Below are 14,877 nucleotides of genomic sequence, written 5' to 3'. Positions count from 1 at the left end.
CTCAGTCTTCTGCTTCTGCTTCTTGTGAACATGGGACGAGGACATCATCAGAAAGACAAGCTCCATCTCACCACCCTCGAGTGGCAATACGAGGTCTGAATTTCTCAACATTGCCATCAAAACCACGAGTTTCTCAGAAAATAATCCCCTCCTTGGTTGTTGTTGTTGTTGTTATTCTCACAATCGCGCTCTGTCCTTCTCTGTCCTTCTCTCTCCGCTTGTACTGCTTTCTTCTTCGTGTTCACACCCCACACCCCTTCGCTTCCACCACAGGGCGGCGGCAAGAAGGACCAGGTCAAGTCGTCCGTGCGACGCCTGCCGTTCAACTTTTGCGCACTGTCGCTGCAGCCATTCGAGTACCCCGTCGCCACGCGGGAAGGGCAGGTGTTTGATCTGCTCAAGATTGTGCCATTCATCAAGCAGCACGGCTGCAATCCAGTGACGGGCGCACCGCTCGACACCAAGTCGCTCATCACGCTCAACTTCCACAAGGACGCCCAAGGAAAGTACCATTGCCCAGTCACCTTCAAGCCATTCAACGAGTTTACGCATCTCGTTGCCATTGCCACGACGGGAAATGTCTACGCGTACGACGCGGTCGAGCAGCTCAACATTAAGCCTCGCAACTGGAAGGATTTGCTGACAGACGAGCCATTCACGCGCGCAGATATGATTACGCTCCAGGACCCGTCCGATCTCACCACGAGAGACGTCGACTCGTTCCACTACCTCAAGCACAAGCTCAAGGTCGACGAAGCGCCCGAAGCCAACCCGGCTGCCGCGCACATTCGCCTCAACTCGGCCACGTCGTCCGTGCTCGACGAGCTGTACAAGACAATGGACGCCGACAAGAAGAAACAGCAAGAGAAGGACGCCGCAAAGCTGAAGGCGCTGCTAGAACAGGCCCCAGATGAGGAGGACGAGTACGCCAACTTTGTGCCCGAAGTGTTTTCGACCCGCTCGACCGGTTCGACAGCAGCGTCTCTCACGTCCACAGCCATGACGATTGCAACAGCCCAGCGTGGTGAACGTGTAGACAGGGATACGCTGCGCTACGCCGAGGTCAAGACCAAGTCCTACGTGTCCATCACGACAAATCTGGGCAAGCTCAACTTGGAGGTTTGGCATCTTTTGGAGGGGTTTGTTGTTGTGATTGTTGTTGAGTGGGTGGGCTCATCTTTTTGTTTCTTTGTCTTTTTTGTTTGTTTGCTTGCTTGTTCATTACTCAGCTGCACTCGGATCTCGTTCCAAAAACGGTCGAGAACTTTATTCGGCTGGCCAAGAAGGGCTACTACAACAACACGACCTTCCACCGAAACATCAAACACTTTATGATTCAAGGAGGCGATCCAACAGCCACAGGTACCGGTGGAGCCTCGGCGTGGGGCAAGCCGTTCGCAGACGAATTCAAGCCAAATCTGCTGCACGACGCGCGAGGGATTGTCTCCATGGCCAACAGCGGCCCGGGCACAAATGGCTCGCAGTTCTTCATCACATATCGGCCGTGCAAGCACCTGGATCGCAAGCACACCGTCTTTGGCAAGGTTGTGGGTGGAATTGAAACATTGGCGGCGATGGAACGCATTGAGGTCGACAAGGACGACAAGCCTGTTACTCCCATTACCATTGTGTCTGTCGAGGTATTTGTTGAGCCATATCGGGACGCCGATGAGAAGCTCAAGGCCTTGTTTTTGCGCCAGCAGGCGGAAAAGTTGGGCGGGAGCGTGGTTTCCTCTTCAGCTGCAGCAGCATCGTCGCCCAAGGCAAAGGACACCCCAGTGGTTGCCGCGTCGTCCAGTTTGTCGACACCTGCATCGGGGGCGTCTGTACCAGCAGCTCGCTCCGAATCCAAACCTGTCGGAAGTGGTGGTGTTGGCCGATATCTCGCGCAGAATGCAGCCGCGACAACCACCGGCTCCAAGCGACCAGCCAGCGAGGCTCTCGAGGGCGACTCCAAGCGTCCTGCGGTTACTCTACCACCCGCTGCAAAGCCCAGGGCGCAATACGGCAACTTTAGCAATTGGTGAATCGCAGTGTTTTTGTTTCGCGGCTCTTTTTTTGGTTTTCATTCTGCACACGCTTTTTGTCAGCCGTTTGTTTTGTGAATGATGCTGAATCTGACAACTTCTCAGCCGTGCAGTCCTCGTCACATCCGAACACAGTCTTCATATTCACTTTTTTTTTTTTTTTTTATTGCCTTGCTTCAAAAGCAATTTTTGCACTGATTATTCGTATTAATTTTTTTCATCATGTCGTTGTCCAAACCTGCAATGGCGCAGCTGCACATCTGGAGCACGCTGCTCGAGACCAAAGCCGGCCGGGACAAGGTCACCAAGCTCCATACGAAAACGCGTTCAGTTCCGCAGGGGATTTGCTCGCAGCCTCCACTCTCAGCTTCCGCCCGCTCAATCCCAGCTCTTAGTTACGGATGAACGCGTCCACTGAGATGGGGTTGAGTTTTTTGGTGGGGACCATTGGGGAAGGCTCAAGCATGGTCGGCTTTTGACTCCAACCTCTTCCGCTTCTCAGTTCCGCGATCGGAAAGCGCCCCCCCCCACTCTCCGACTCTCTGACTCTCCGACTCTCCGCTCAGGGCTATATCAGATTCAAGAGCAGTGACAATGGGAATACGCGATGAGAGTGCCTCAACGAGCTGATTCTCATCCCAACATTGCATTGGAAAACAGGTCTTCCGTACCGTTGGATACTCGGCCAAGCTCATCTCAGGTCTTCTCGTCCGGTTTAAAAGTAACCAGCGCATTACTGTTGATGGATGAAGTAAAATGTATGCTTGGACTTACAAAGACCTGAAAAACAAAAAAAAAAAAAAAGGTGCAAACACAACTGGAGTCAAAAAGCTGCAGACGCTGAGCGAGGCGATCAGCAACCTGCGCGTCATGACACGCCTGCTGGATGGCGTCTCGATGGTGACTGAATCCATCGATTATGGCACTGGATCGTCGGTCAGTTTTGGTTTTGTTGATTTTTTTTTTTTTGGTTTTGTTGGCGAAAACTTCAAAATCTCGTTCACTCACCATTCTACCTTGACAGGAGCCGGATGTGCTCGTGCGAGTCTGCAATGTCATGCAAAACGTCCTCTACTTGCTATACTATCCGTGCGAGCACATTGCGTGGGCCGGCTCGGTCAAGCTCATGACCGTGGATGTCAACAAGTGGTACGACCGCTCGGACGTGTTCTGGGTCTTTGCATTGATCTTTTCGCTCGTGTCCTACATCCACCTGCTGCGCAAGCTGTACGTGCAAGAGCGCAAGCTTGCGCGCGAGGCTGCGCGGAAAACCGGACCGGCCGTTGGCTCGCCCGAATATGTTAAAATGCACAAGGCGATCAAGGATCGGCGCAAAAACCTCGTGCTCGGCTTTGTGCAGGAAGGCTGCGACTTTATGAACGCCATCCATTGGTTGCCATCGGGGTATCTCTGGGCCGAAAAGTTCCCGCCCTACGTTGTTGGTTTCTTTGGCTCGATTTCTTCCTTCATTGGACTGTACAAGAACTACAGGAGCGCAGCAGCAGCCAGTGCTTCCGGGTAGCGTGAATGGATTCCGTTGATTTGTATTTGTTTTGTGCTTTTTTTTGTCTGTTGTTTGTTGATACTGGTTTTTGTGCAATCCCTCAGATGCTTCGACTTGTTCCGTCGCTTTGTTTTGTTGTGGCACGCTTGTCTCCACCCAAATCACCGTAAATGCACTCGTAAAGTACATGTATATGCTTTGTTGAGTAGAAACAAAACAAAACACACAACCAACAACGTTGAAACTCGTTCGGGGACAAGCAGCAATTTTGTATTTTTTAGTGGTGTGATCCATCAGCAGCGCCCTGTCAATGCCAGCATATGCAGTACAGCGAAATCAACGTGAGTTGCATGAACTACACGCAAAACGGCGAGATCACACACAAAGCAACAACAACGTACAGGTGGTGGCATGAGATGAGCAGGAATGACGGGCAGCTTCTCTGGTCGGACCTGCGCACCCCGCACCCCGCAGCAATGCAAGATCAGAGACAAGCACATACATAACAACACACTCAGACGTTAGATTCCGCCCAAAAGGTTGCCCGCGGGGACACGACAGGTTGAATGTTGAATGAAAAAAGAGCAGCCGTGGATGAACAGATCACCGACTCCTGGTGCCAACAATTGGCAAGACAAGATCAATGAATGCATTTTGCACACTTGCCTCGAGTCGCTTGGACAGGTTGTAGACGGGGATGCATGCGGCGACAATGAATGCGCCTGCGAGGAGCGTGTTGCGCTTCCACATCTTGGGCTCTGGCCACCAGCCGCCGGTCGGGGACCAGACGTAGCGAGGGAATTCAAAGCGAGCGCCGCCACCCTGTCAAAAAAGTCAAAAAGGGGGGGGGGAGCAGTGGATGAAAAGTGAGTGGAGATGCATTGGAAGCAAAAACGGGATCAGACAGCAGCCGCAGCAGCAGCAGCACCCCAACGGGCAGCGCATGGTGTGATGCAAATGAGCAAGCGATGAGGATCAAGAGCAGTGACCGCGGCGGGGGGGGGGATCGGGAGCGGGGGAGAACACAGGAAAAAAAAAAAAAAAAAAGTCAAGCAAAACGAGAGAGAAAGAGTATCAAGGAAATCGTCGCTCTAGCTGAAACAAAACGCTATACCATTGTGTCAAGAAAAAAATGAAGGACTGGATTTTTTTTTTTTTCTTGTTTAGCTGACTATTGTTTTTTTCAGTTTGATTCTCGCTGCTACTTGTGATACAGCTCGATATGTGGCAATGAAACTGACATCACATTGTCCAATTGAGATGAGGCATTTGGGGCTCAGTTCTCCTGTGTATGCTGCGAACAGTCCTTCAACGTAAGCATCACTCACTCTCACTCTCTCCACGACGAACTGTGCACTCGTTCGATTCATGCGCTTTCTTATCCAACGAGCAGACTCTAGTCAATGCATTGGATCGCGGGACTGACTGACCGACCGACTTACTGAACCTCACCATGCTGCCTCTCCATACTCTTTCTACTGGCCCCCGCAGAGACTCGAACCCTCGTCACCATGTCTGCCACAACTGTCAGTGCTGGCCCGCGCCCGATTGTCTTGGCTGGTCCGTCCGGTGCCGGCAAGAGCACGCTGCTCAAGAAGCTCATGGCAGAGTTCCCCAACGCATTCGGCTTTAGCATCTCGCGTAAGAGGAGGAGGGGCTTTGAACTGCATTCACACAAAGCAACTCAAACTCATCTGACAACAATTGTTGAATTGTGAAAAAAAAAACAGACACCACGCGCAAGCCGCGGCCCGGCGAAGAGCACGGCCGTGAGTACTGGTTTACCACCCGCGAAGACCTGATTCGTGGCGTCGCTGCGGGAGAGTTTATCGAGTCGGCCGAGTTCTCGGGCAACATGTACGGCACGAGCAAGCGCGCTGTGGAGGACGTTGTTCGCCGTGGCAAGATTTGCGTGCTGGACATTGACATGCAGGGCGTCAAGAGCGTCAAGAACACCGACCTCAACGCACGCTTTGTGTTCGTGCAGCCCCCGACATTCGAGCTGCTCGAGAAGCGTCTGCGTGATCGCAACACCGAGACCGAGGAAAGCCTGCGCAAGCGCCTCGACACGGCCAAGGGCGAGTTTGAGTATGCCGCCCTCCCCGGCTCGTACGACTTTACCATTATCAACGACAATCTCGACCAGGCCTACGCGGATTTGCGTGCTATTGTTTTGGAGGACATTTCCAAGATGCAGTAGCGCCCTTCTTGGTGCTTTTTGGTGTCGGTCAATGATGAAATTTGAATGAAAAATTTCGTCCAAAATCGCTGATTCGTCTGGTGCATTTTGACCATGTTACGCATTCTTGACTGTATTTTCGAGTACTCGAAGCTTCCGCGTGCATTCTGGCATGAGCGTGCTTCAGCAGGAGTGATTCGGGTGATTGTAACCTCGGAAAAGGCTTTCTGGAGCCTTTCTCCATCTCCCACAGACAAGTCCACCACAACAAATCGATTCAACCCTTGTCTATGAATGATTTTCTTTTTTGCTCTTCTGAATTTTACTGTATTGGGATTTCTGAGATTTTAGATTCCTGGTCATTCTTCATTTCTTCATTCTTCTTCTCATTCTTCCTTCCTCGCTCTTCCTTCGCTGCAACAATGTCGCTGCAATCATCCGCGTCGGCTTCGTCTGTCGGCGGCGTGCCTGCTGGATCTGCGAGCGGCGTGCGGACGCGGTCTGCCCTTCGCCGGACCCAGTCCGTGTCGCTGCAGCGCGCCGAGAGCACGCTCGAGCTGCTTCTCCCCAAGAGCGACGCTGCTGCTAGTGCCGATGCAGGCGCCACCACTCCTGCACCCGCTGCGGCTGGCCAGGACGAGCTCGTCTGGCTGCTCGCGTCCACAGACAACGGCCTGCGCCGCTCGCTCGAGGCCGGCCGCGTCGTCTCCCGCGCAGAGTCCGGCGCCCAGCTCACGGTACCGACCCGACGCTCTCTCTCTCTCTCTCTCTCTCTCTCTCTCTCTGATCTTTGATCTCTTTTACTCTTGGGTGGTGTGACAGTCAGCACACAGTTCAGTTGAAGATAGAGAGAGCGAGACAGAGAGCGATCCGTGTCAACAGTTTTTTTTTTTTTTTTTTTTTGTTTCTCTGTCGCTTTTCGTTCCGTGACTCAGTTTCCATCCCCCTTCCACTCCCAACTCCCAACTCCAACCGCCGCTTCATTTCATCTCATCACTGCTTTCATTCTGCTGCCACCCAATCAAAAAGGCAGACTTGAGTCAAACAAAGCAGAAAAACAGGTCGAAAATTGCGAGGATTTTGACAAAAACCAAAAAAAAAAAAAAAAAAAAAAAAAAGCGGTTTTTATTTAAAAATCGAAAAGAAGCAAAAAAAAAAAAAAAAAATTGTTTATTTTGTTTTCTGTTTCTTTGAGTTTTGCATTGAAAACGTTGCGTGATTTTTTCGAGTTTGTTGAAGGTTTGCTTGTTTGGGTTGTTTGATGATCAATTTCACAGACGGTTGGCTTTGAAAATGCAATGAAAGTGAAAAATGAAAAACGATGATGGATCGAACTGAGGTTTTGAAGCATGGAAGTGTGTGCGGTTTGAAAAAAAAGCCGGAAACCTCACTTTACAATGTACCGCAATTGATCGCGCAATGTCTCACTCACCAAACATCAACAAATAAGAGCTCCAGTGTCATGATGGTGGAGGGTGCAAGTCTGACCTTTTTACTAAACCCGATTATCCTTGTTTCGACTCACAGGTTGCCATCACAACGGGCTCGGCTGCTGGCTCGGAGGTCTCAGTCACAGACTCGGACGTCGACAAGGTCAATGCTCGCAAGTGGGACAAGGCCGACGATCTCGCAGACCACCCCTTCACCAATGCCTTCAGTGCCGCCAACACGGTGTCAAAGCGGTACGAAAAAAAAAAAGCTTTTTGTTCGACTTTTGCTCATGTCCATAAACTCACCCCCCCCACACACACACACACACACCACTTCCATCTCAATGCTAGATTCGAGGACGACATTATTCACACGAATGCTGGCGCAGCGCTCGTCATTGCGCGACCAAACAAGCCCCAGCCCGCTATTTATGCGCCAAATGTCGCCGGCGTCTTCCGATCGCACATGCGAGCAGAGTTGCCCCCGCACGTGTACGGCCAGGCGTCCGCCGTCTACGCCGAAATGCTTCTCACCCACCGACCGCAGTCCATTGTCATTACTGGCGAGCGTGGCTCGGGCAAGACGCACACGCTTCGTGCCCTGCTCTCCTTCTTTGCTCGTTTCGGCCGAGGCGGTCGCTCGACCTTCGCCACGCCAACCGCGTTCGAGAGCGCCCTTCTGAGCGCGCACTCTGTGATTGAATCGTTCGGCGGTGATGTTCGAGGCAATGACATTTCTTCCCGCGCCTCGACACTCGTTTCGCTCACCTTTGACAAGACGGCGGGCGTTTCGGGTGCCACGTTCCAGTGCTTTGGACTCGACCGTCTCCGCTCCTTCCCTCGCGATGACGCCACCACCGCCCCCAAGGCCCACGCCTTCCATGTCTTCCACCAGCTGGCCACCATGGACGATGCGACGCTCAAGACGGAGCTGCTCCTCACACCCGACACCATCAAGCACACCCGCTACCTGCCGCCCTCTACCGCTGCTGCCAAGCCTATTGCCACGTCCAGCATTGCCAGCCTGTCGACGGCGCTCGAGCTGCTTGGGTTCCAAGCCGACGAGGTCAAGTCCATCTGGCACCTGCTCTCGGCCATCCTCAACCTCGGCTGCTTCACCGTGTCCCCAGCCATGACGATTGCCGATCCGAGCGGCGCGCTGCAGCGCGCAGCGGGCTTGCTGGGCGTCAACGCGAACGATCTGTCAAAGTCCCTGACGCGTGACGCCGAAGGTGTGCCCGTCAAGTCCGCCGAGATTGTGTACAACACCATCGACACGCTGGCTCGCGCCCTGCATTCGCGCCTCTTTGCCGTCATTGTTCAGCGCATCAACAAGCGCCTCCAGAGCAAGCTCGCGGCGACCTTCACGCTCTTCCTCCTCGACACGCCCGGCTTTGACCAAAACGCCATGGCCGTTCCGGCCGACACCGAGCCCGGCATCAGCACGCTTTCGCGTCTTCTCGCCAACCTCACTTCCGAGCGCGTGCAGCATTTCATCCAAGACCAGACCTTTGCAAAGCCGCGACGCACCTTTACGCTTGAGGGACTGACCTACGATGGCGAAGACTTTGACGGTGCTGAGGGCTACATTGCCGCCCATTCGGCGCTCTTCTCGGCCAACGGCTTGGTCCGCATTCTCGATGAGGAGACGATGCATCCCTCTGGCAACGACGCCAGCTTCCTCGAGGCGCTGCGCGCCAAAGTTGCCCAAGGCAAGGCACCTGCCACTTCGGGCGACGCTGCCGAGGCCGCGTGCAAGTTTGTCACTGTTCCCGACCATCACGGTCGGCTCGTGCCCAAGACGAGCTCTTTCACCGTCATGCACTATGCACGAGCTGTCGACTACCCCGTCCAGGGCCTGATTGAGGAAAACCGCAAGACGCTGCCCAAGGCGTGCTCCCAGCTCTTGAACGAGTCCAAGCGACCTTTCGTCACGATTGTCAACCAGCAGGCCGAAGCCTCGGCCGTGAATGCATCGTCCTCGGTCTTGTCGCCAGCCGTGGCTCTGGCGGCCAAGAAAGCCGGCACTGCGCCGTCTGGCCGCAGCGCCACGAGCCGCACGGCCGTCGCCCAAGCTATCGAGGAGTTGGAGGCATGCTTGCAGTTGCTGAGCCTGGCAGACTTGCACACCGTCGTGTGCCTGGCCCCCGGCGCGTCGGCCGCGCAGAACGCCACCGCCTTTGCCTTCCAGCTGCGTCCGTCGCTTGTCACTGACATTCTCCGATTGCAACGCCGCTTGCCCACGTTGCAGGTGCCCCTGTCAGAGTTTGTGCATCGCTACCGTGCGCTGGCATCGCAAGTCACATTGCCTCCAGACCACGATGGTGCGGCACGCGCTCTGGTCAAGGCACTTGACGGCAGCTTCTCGAGCGGATCGGTGCAGGCTGGCAAGTCAAACGTCCTGCTGCGGGTTGGCGCCTTTGAAGTCCTCGAGCGCATGCGCCAGCAGCGCCTTGTCGATGCAACGGTCAAGCTGCAGGCGGCGTGCCGCGGGTATCTCGGTCGCACACTCGCCACCGAGCTTGCCGGCCAGCGTCTTTCGGCCATTGTCATCCAAAAGAACGTGCGCATCCACATGATGCTGCGCACTTGGCCCTGGTGGAAGCTCTTCCAGCAAGTCACCAGCTCAATGAAAGCGCCTCGAGGCGACGATGACGACGACTCGGCGGCGGTCAGCCAGATGAAGGAGCAGCTCAAGCGGCTCGAAGCCGAGCGCCAGGACTTCCGCTCCAAGGAAAAGGCCCTCGAAGGGCGCGTCGAGGAACTCATGGTTGCCCTGACACAAGAGCGCGACGCTGTGGCGGACATGACCAGCTTTTACGAGAAGGCGCTCCTCCACAGTCGTCAGGTCGAGCAACAAAAGTTGGACACGCAAGCCCAAATTCAAACGCTCGAGCTTGCCAACGAAAAGCTCACCCGTCAAAAGAAGAAGCTCGAGCAAGACCTGGAGGAAGCTCGCAGCGAATTGGAAGAGTCTCCCGGAAAGGGCGATTCGAGCGACCAGACTCTGAAGCTGACCAAACTTACGCAAGAGTTGAATGCGTTGAAGCAACGGTAAGAAAAGAAAGAGAAACAAGAGCGTTGGGGAACTCGAAGGGGGGAGTGTGGAGAGAGGAAGAAAGTGAGGAGAAAAAAATGATGCCGACAATTCTCACTTTTGTCACTGCCTTTGTCGAACAGAAACGAAGAAGACGTCAACGAGATGGAGCGCCTGCGCATGGCCAAAAAGACGGCAGAAATGGAATTGGAGGAGTTGCGAAACGACGTCGACACGCTGCAGCAGACCAACTCTGACCAGAAGCGCAAGATCAACAAGCTGCAATCGGACATGGAGGACTTGAAATTTAGCTCGTCTCGCGACGATTTGCGCACGACCGGCGCTGATGACGATGAAATGCGCAAGCAAATCGACGAGGAGTTGCAAGAGTACGTCGAGAAGGCCACCACCGAACGCGTGCTCAAGGAGCAGGCCATCCGGGAGCGCAACAAGCTGCAAGACGAAATCAGCGAGCTCAACGAGCAGCTCGATAACAAGGCAGTCGAAATTGTTCGGCTGCAGCGCGAGAAGACCCGCCTGGAAGAGGATGCCTCCGCCGCTGGCTCTGCCGATGACCGTGCCATGAGCGATATTAAGCGCCAGAAGCGCGATCTCGAGGCCAAGCTTGAGGAGCAAAACGAGGAGCTCGACGAGTTGGAGGAAAAGGTCCAGCTTGCCGAGCAAGCCAAGACGCGCATCGAGGTTTCCTTCAACCAGCTCAAGTGAGTGGGCGTTATTGGGGGTTTGTTTTTGAAAGGGAGTGTGTGTGTGTGTGTGTGTGTTTGGGGAACAGTTTTTTTGACTTGATTGCGCTTTTCTCTACAGGGCCAAGATCAAGCAAGATCTGGAAGCAAAGGATCAGGAGATGGAAGAGCTCCAGTTTTCGACGCAAAAGAAGATTCGTGCCATCGAACAGCAAATGGAAGAGGCGTCCGAGGAGCGTGGCATTGCCGTGCGCTCCAAGCGCGATCTGGAAGGCAAAATTGATGAGCTGCAATTGGCTTTGAAGGGTGAGGCATTCGACTGGTTTCGCTTTGTTTGGTTTGTTTCGTAAAAAAGTGGGTTGCGCTGATTGTTCGCTGCTTTCTCGTCTGATGTTGTTGTTTCGCAGCGCGAGCTGTTGCTCTTGCCAAGACAAAGAAGAAGCAAAGAGGCAACAGCATCGTCGTCCAACGCCAAGTCATCGGAACCCACCGGCACTGTCAAGGCATTGCGTGCTGTCAAGGCATTGCGTGCTCAGATCGAAGACATGGAAGAGCAGATTGCCAACCTTGTCAAGGCCAAGAAGCTGGCGTGTTCATGCTTTTTTTTTGTTTGTTTGTTTGTTTGTTTTGTTTTTTTCCGCCGAGTGCCAGTGATGAATGGCGTTGCTCATCGTGTCATCATCATTTCTGGTTGAGACAGGAGGCTGAAAGCCAGGTCGACAGTTTGAAGAAGGCCAGAGACGACATTGAAAATCGATACAACTCGGCCCACCGCGACCTCGCCGATCTCAAGACAAAGCAGGACGAGGACGAGGAGGAGTTTGATCAAATGCTCGAAAAGTATCGCAGCATCTCTCGCCAAGTCAACTCACTGCACGACGAAATTGGCAACCTCAAGTCTGCCAACGAGGAGCTTGAAGAGAAGACGGTATGGTTTGGCAGCTCGGTTGTTGTTTGAAATTTGGTTGTTGGTTTGTATCTTGCTCCTGGGGCGTGTCTGTTTGCCACGTCACATTCACTTCCTCACAAATACTGCACTCGTCCCACAGACTGAGCTTACCAGAAAGCTGGAGCGTGCTCAGCAACGCCTCGAGGAAGCTGACAGCGAGATTGTCAGCAAGAGCGCGTTGGATCGCGCCGAGCGTCGCGCACACTCTGCCGAAGAGAAGGCATCCGTTGAAGCGATGGCCCGCAAGAAGGCAGAGGCCAAGATGGAGCGTCTCGAAGATCAAATCGAGCGCATCGAGCAAGATCTCCAGCGCGAGCGCACCGAGCGCAATGCAGCGCTCGAGGCCACCAAGAAGGCCACTCGCCGTGCTGCCGAGCTCAAGGAGGAGCTGAGTGCATGGGTAAGCTTTGTTTTATGACGGTGGTTGCTCGTTGTTCGGAGGGTCGAGAGCGAACGCTGTTGGTTGTTGATCTGATTCGTTTGTTATTTGTAACGCGATTCTTTGTGTTTTTTTTGTTGTGGATTCCTTTGTTTGTTTTTTGAAAAAAAAAAACACAAACAATCAACAACAGGAAATCAAGGAAAGCGAGTTCAACAGCAAGAAGCGCACCTTGGAATCCGAGCTCGAGATTGCCATGCAAGAGCAGGATCGCTTCAAGCGAGAGGCTCATCAGAACAAGATCAAGATCAATGCCCTCGAAACGGTGAGCAGTTTTAAAAAGAAATGCAAATTCAAAAGACGCACATTTTGTTGCTGAAGCGTTTCTTTTGAAAACGCGAACCCTGAAACCAAATCTCTCCCCATTACTTGACAAATTGTGGAATGGGAACACGAGTGGTGTAAAGCCAAGAGACGACAAGGGGAGGCAAAGCGAGAAGCGGAATAGAGCGAGGATCATGAAAATCCAAAAGCAGAATTTAAAAAACAAACTATAACAACAACACAAAATGCTCAGCTCGTTAATCTCGCGCTTCCACAGAAACTTCGAAACGGAGACGATGATGATGATGATGACGACGACGATGATGATGATGATGATTTGTCGGATGACTCTGAGGACGAGCGACCGCCTGCGCGATCCACTGCTCGCAACACCTCGTCCTACCATTCCACATCATCCAGTGTTGGAGGATCGCGCTCTGCCACCCCACCGCCGCACTCGACCGCCGCCAAATCGACCAGCAGCAGCTCCCCGGTCGCCGTCCCAGCCAAGTCTGTGGAGGCCGCACCATCGTACGCGGCGGCGCCCGTGACACCTGCAAAGAAGTCCTCGGCCGTTGACGACGACGACTCGGACATTGATATTGACGACATTAGCGATCTGGACTTGAGCGACGACGATTAACAAGCATTGTGTTGTTTCTCCGCTGTCCCCCCCCCCACATCTGAGTCTGCAAATGTCAGCACTTGCTTGCGCATGAGATTGAAGGGAAGAATGAGCCCGGTTCTCTCTTTCTCCATGCGTGTGTCTGGCTTTTGTTTTTTTACTTCTTGTTTCTTGCCTGTGTGTCAGTGTACCTTCTGTCCAAAACAACTTTTTTAAAAAAAAAAAACAAAAATCTTCCAAAGTTGGTTTTTGTGATATCTCTCACTCTCTTTTTCATTGACACGAGTAAGCTTGTGATCTGGACATCGCGTGTGGCTGTGCGTTGTGATCCGGAACTTTGTCAAACCAAAACGGTGATCGGGTGATGCGAAACAAGTTGAATTGCAAATGCCAGCAATCAATGGGCATGATGATTCAACCCCCTTTATCACCATTCCAAACCCACACTTCCCCCCCCCTCCTCTACTGCCATACTGCTCCTTTGCTCTGTCTCTCCTCCTTTCTTCCGATTGTCCACAGCATCCATCTCGATCGGCGCCTCATCGTCAACAAAACAAACATGTGTCACGACTATTGTGCCGTACCTCCCCAACAAAACGGCCAGCAAAGGAACAAACACTTCAAAGAACGAAACATGCCACATCCGACTGTCGGGCCGTGGTTGGCATTGCGGGCATTCCACTATCGTTGGGGCGGTGTGGTCGTGTCCTGTGATCTGTTTTTTGGTTCAAGCGGATGTTTTGCTTGTGCTCTCCTCTTGTCAAATATTGTTGATTTGAGCCCTGCTGAGTGCGAGTCGGGGTTTTGCGGCATCAAAGTGTGAGAGTGCGGTTGTTGGGAACAATTCAAAAATGCGACACCGACAAAGACAAAGCCACAGCATGTGGAGCAGGTTAAAAAAAAAAAAAAAAAAAAAACACAAAAAATACTTTTTGCCACACGTTTGACTTTTTTTTTTTTTTTTTTTTTTTTCTTTTCTTTTTTTTTTCGGGTTTTTTGTTCCTAACTTTGATCGTTGAGTCTGCGAAAAGCTTGCATGTTGTCAAGATGTCGATTGCTTGCTTAATTCTTTTGCGATCGTCGACGATGGGAGAGAACGAGATGAAGGGCAACGGGGCAGAAGGCAAGCATCATGTGGTACCGCACTGTTGTGTCCACTCTCGCCAGATGAATCACACTTTCAATCGCCATTGCGGTCGCGTCCACTTCAGTACTTTTTTTTACTCTATTGTTTTTTAATGGCAGTGCTGCTACACATTGTTCGAATTTTCCTTTTTGGGTCTGGCCTATCGCGACAAGCTTGCTTTTTGTTTTGTATTTTTTTATTTTTTGGAAGTCGCCTTTATCACTTTCGCCGTGTCTTCCACGATTGCGCAGATGGGAGTGCGTAACGCACCAGTGCGAGACAAGCAAAGAGTACCAGGACGGAGACAGCACAACTGTGATTTGACACAAGGTCGTCTTGATTGAGGGCGCAATGCAAAATATCCTGATTGCTGGATTGCGTTTTTGTTTGTTTCAGCAATCACCAGTCAGTCTTTTTTTTTTTTTTTTTTTTTTTTCGGAGGTACATTTCATTGCACTTCACCACTGTCATCCTCCTCCATCTTCCTCCATCTCTGTCATTTACTGATTGACTCTTGCCGTGCGCTTTTTCTCCCCCTGAGCCATCTGCTTGGTGCCATGGCGTCGCTTCTTTTTGCGCTCTCGTCGCGACAC

The 14,877-nt window shown here is 52.6% G+C and overlaps 5 protein-coding genes across 5 annotated transcripts; 4 read left to right on the top strand and 1 right to left on the bottom strand.

Annotated features, from left to right (window-relative positions):
* Window positions 1-11: 11 nt before the first annotated feature.
* On the top strand, window positions 12-2,175 carry CAOG_06485 (peptidyl-prolyl cis-trans isomerase-like 2). The gene is made up of 3 exons (XM_004345184.2): window positions 12-93; window positions 274-1,119; window positions 1,230-2,175. Exons 1-3 carry the CDS (start codon window positions 31-33, stop codon window positions 2,025-2,027), a joined length of 1,707 nt encoding a protein of 568 aa, XP_004345234.2. The 5' UTR covers window positions 12-30; the 3' UTR covers window positions 2,028-2,175.
* On the top strand, window positions 2,176-3,752 carry CAOG_06484 (peroxisomal biogenesis factor 11 gamma). Its single transcript, XM_004345183.2, has 4 exons — window positions 2,176-2,327; window positions 2,688-2,748; window positions 2,833-2,963; window positions 3,052-3,752. The coding sequence occupies exons 1-4, from the start codon at window positions 2,250-2,252 to the stop codon at window positions 3,547-3,549; spliced, it is 768 nt and encodes a 255-aa protein (XP_004345233.2). The 5' UTR covers window positions 2,176-2,249; the 3' UTR covers window positions 3,550-3,752.
* Window positions 3,705-4,664, bottom strand: CAOG_06483 (hypothetical protein). Its single transcript, XM_004345182.2, has 4 exons — window positions 4,646-4,664; window positions 4,198-4,353; window positions 3,933-3,983; window positions 3,705-3,835 (listed from the first exon to the last, which is right to left on the bottom strand). Exons 1-4 carry the CDS (start codon window positions 4,646-4,648, stop codon window positions 3,809-3,811), a joined length of 237 nt encoding a protein of 78 aa, XP_004345232.1. The 5' UTR covers window positions 4,649-4,664; the 3' UTR covers window positions 3,705-3,808.
* A 157-nt stretch (window positions 4,665-4,821) lies between these two features.
* CAOG_06482 (guanylate kinase) lies at window positions 4,822-5,853 on the top strand (the record flags this gene model as incomplete). The annotated part of the gene is made up of 3 exons (XM_004345181.2): window positions 4,822-4,844; window positions 5,023-5,172; window positions 5,262-5,853. Coding segments are annotated over 3 exons (643 nt in total), but the record flags the coding sequence as incomplete, so codon positions are not given.
* A 279-nt stretch (window positions 5,854-6,132) lies between these two features.
* On the top strand, window positions 6,133-13,176 carry CAOG_06481 (hypothetical protein; the record flags this gene model as incomplete). Its single annotated transcript, XM_004345180.2, has 10 exons — window positions 6,133-6,447; window positions 7,238-7,392; window positions 7,492-10,194; window positions 10,321-10,899; window positions 11,003-11,213; window positions 11,289-11,450; window positions 11,582-11,809; window positions 11,931-12,230; window positions 12,403-12,534; window positions 12,811-13,176. The coding sequence occupies 10 exons, from the start codon at window positions 6,133-6,135 to the stop codon at window positions 13,174-13,176; spliced, it is 5,151 nt and encodes a 1,716-aa protein (XP_004345230.2).
* Window positions 13,177-14,877: the final 1,701 nt, after the last annotated feature.

This window comes from Capsaspora owczarzaki (assembly GCF_000151315.2).
Source record: "Capsaspora owczarzaki ATCC 30864 unplaced genomic scaffold supercont2.11, whole genome shotgun sequence".
NCBI classification, from domain to species: Eukaryota; class Filasterea; order Ministeriida; family Capsasporidae; genus Capsaspora; species Capsaspora owczarzaki.
Note: the sequence above shows the minus strand (reverse complement) of the source record. Positions and strands in the feature narration are given on the sequence as shown.

Coding starts and splice junctions, on each gene's coding strand:
- CAOG_06485 (XM_004345184.2), top strand. CDS start 31: ATGGGACGAGGACATCATCAGAAAGACAAGCTCCATCTCACCACCCTC. Junction 94..273: donor CCCTCGAGTGGCAATACGAG/GTCTGAATTTCT, acceptor CTTCCACCACAG/GGCGGCGGCAAGAAGGACCA. Junction 1,120..1,229: donor TGGGCAAGCTCAACTTGGAG/GTTTGGCATCTT, acceptor TTCATTACTCAG/CTGCACTCGGATCTCGTTCC.
- CAOG_06483 (XM_004345182.2), bottom strand. Junction 3,984..4,197: donor ACCTGTCCAAGCGACTCGAG/GCAAGTGTGCAA, acceptor CGGGGTGCGCAG/GTCCGACCAGAGAAGCTGCC. Junction 3,836..3,932: donor CTCATCTCATGCCACCACCT/GTACGTTGTTGT, acceptor TGGCATTGACAG/GGCGCTGCTGATGGATCACA.
- CAOG_06484 (XM_004345183.2), top strand. CDS start 2,250: ATGTCGTTGTCCAAACCTGCAATGGCGCAGCTGCACATCTGGAGCACG. Junction 2,749..2,832: donor TCTTCTCGTCCGGTTTAAAA/GTAACCAGCGCA, acceptor AAAAAAAAAAAG/GTGCAAACACAACTGGAGTC. Junction 2,964..3,051: donor ATTATGGCACTGGATCGTCG/GTCAGTTTTGGT, acceptor CTACCTTGACAG/GAGCCGGATGTGCTCGTGCG.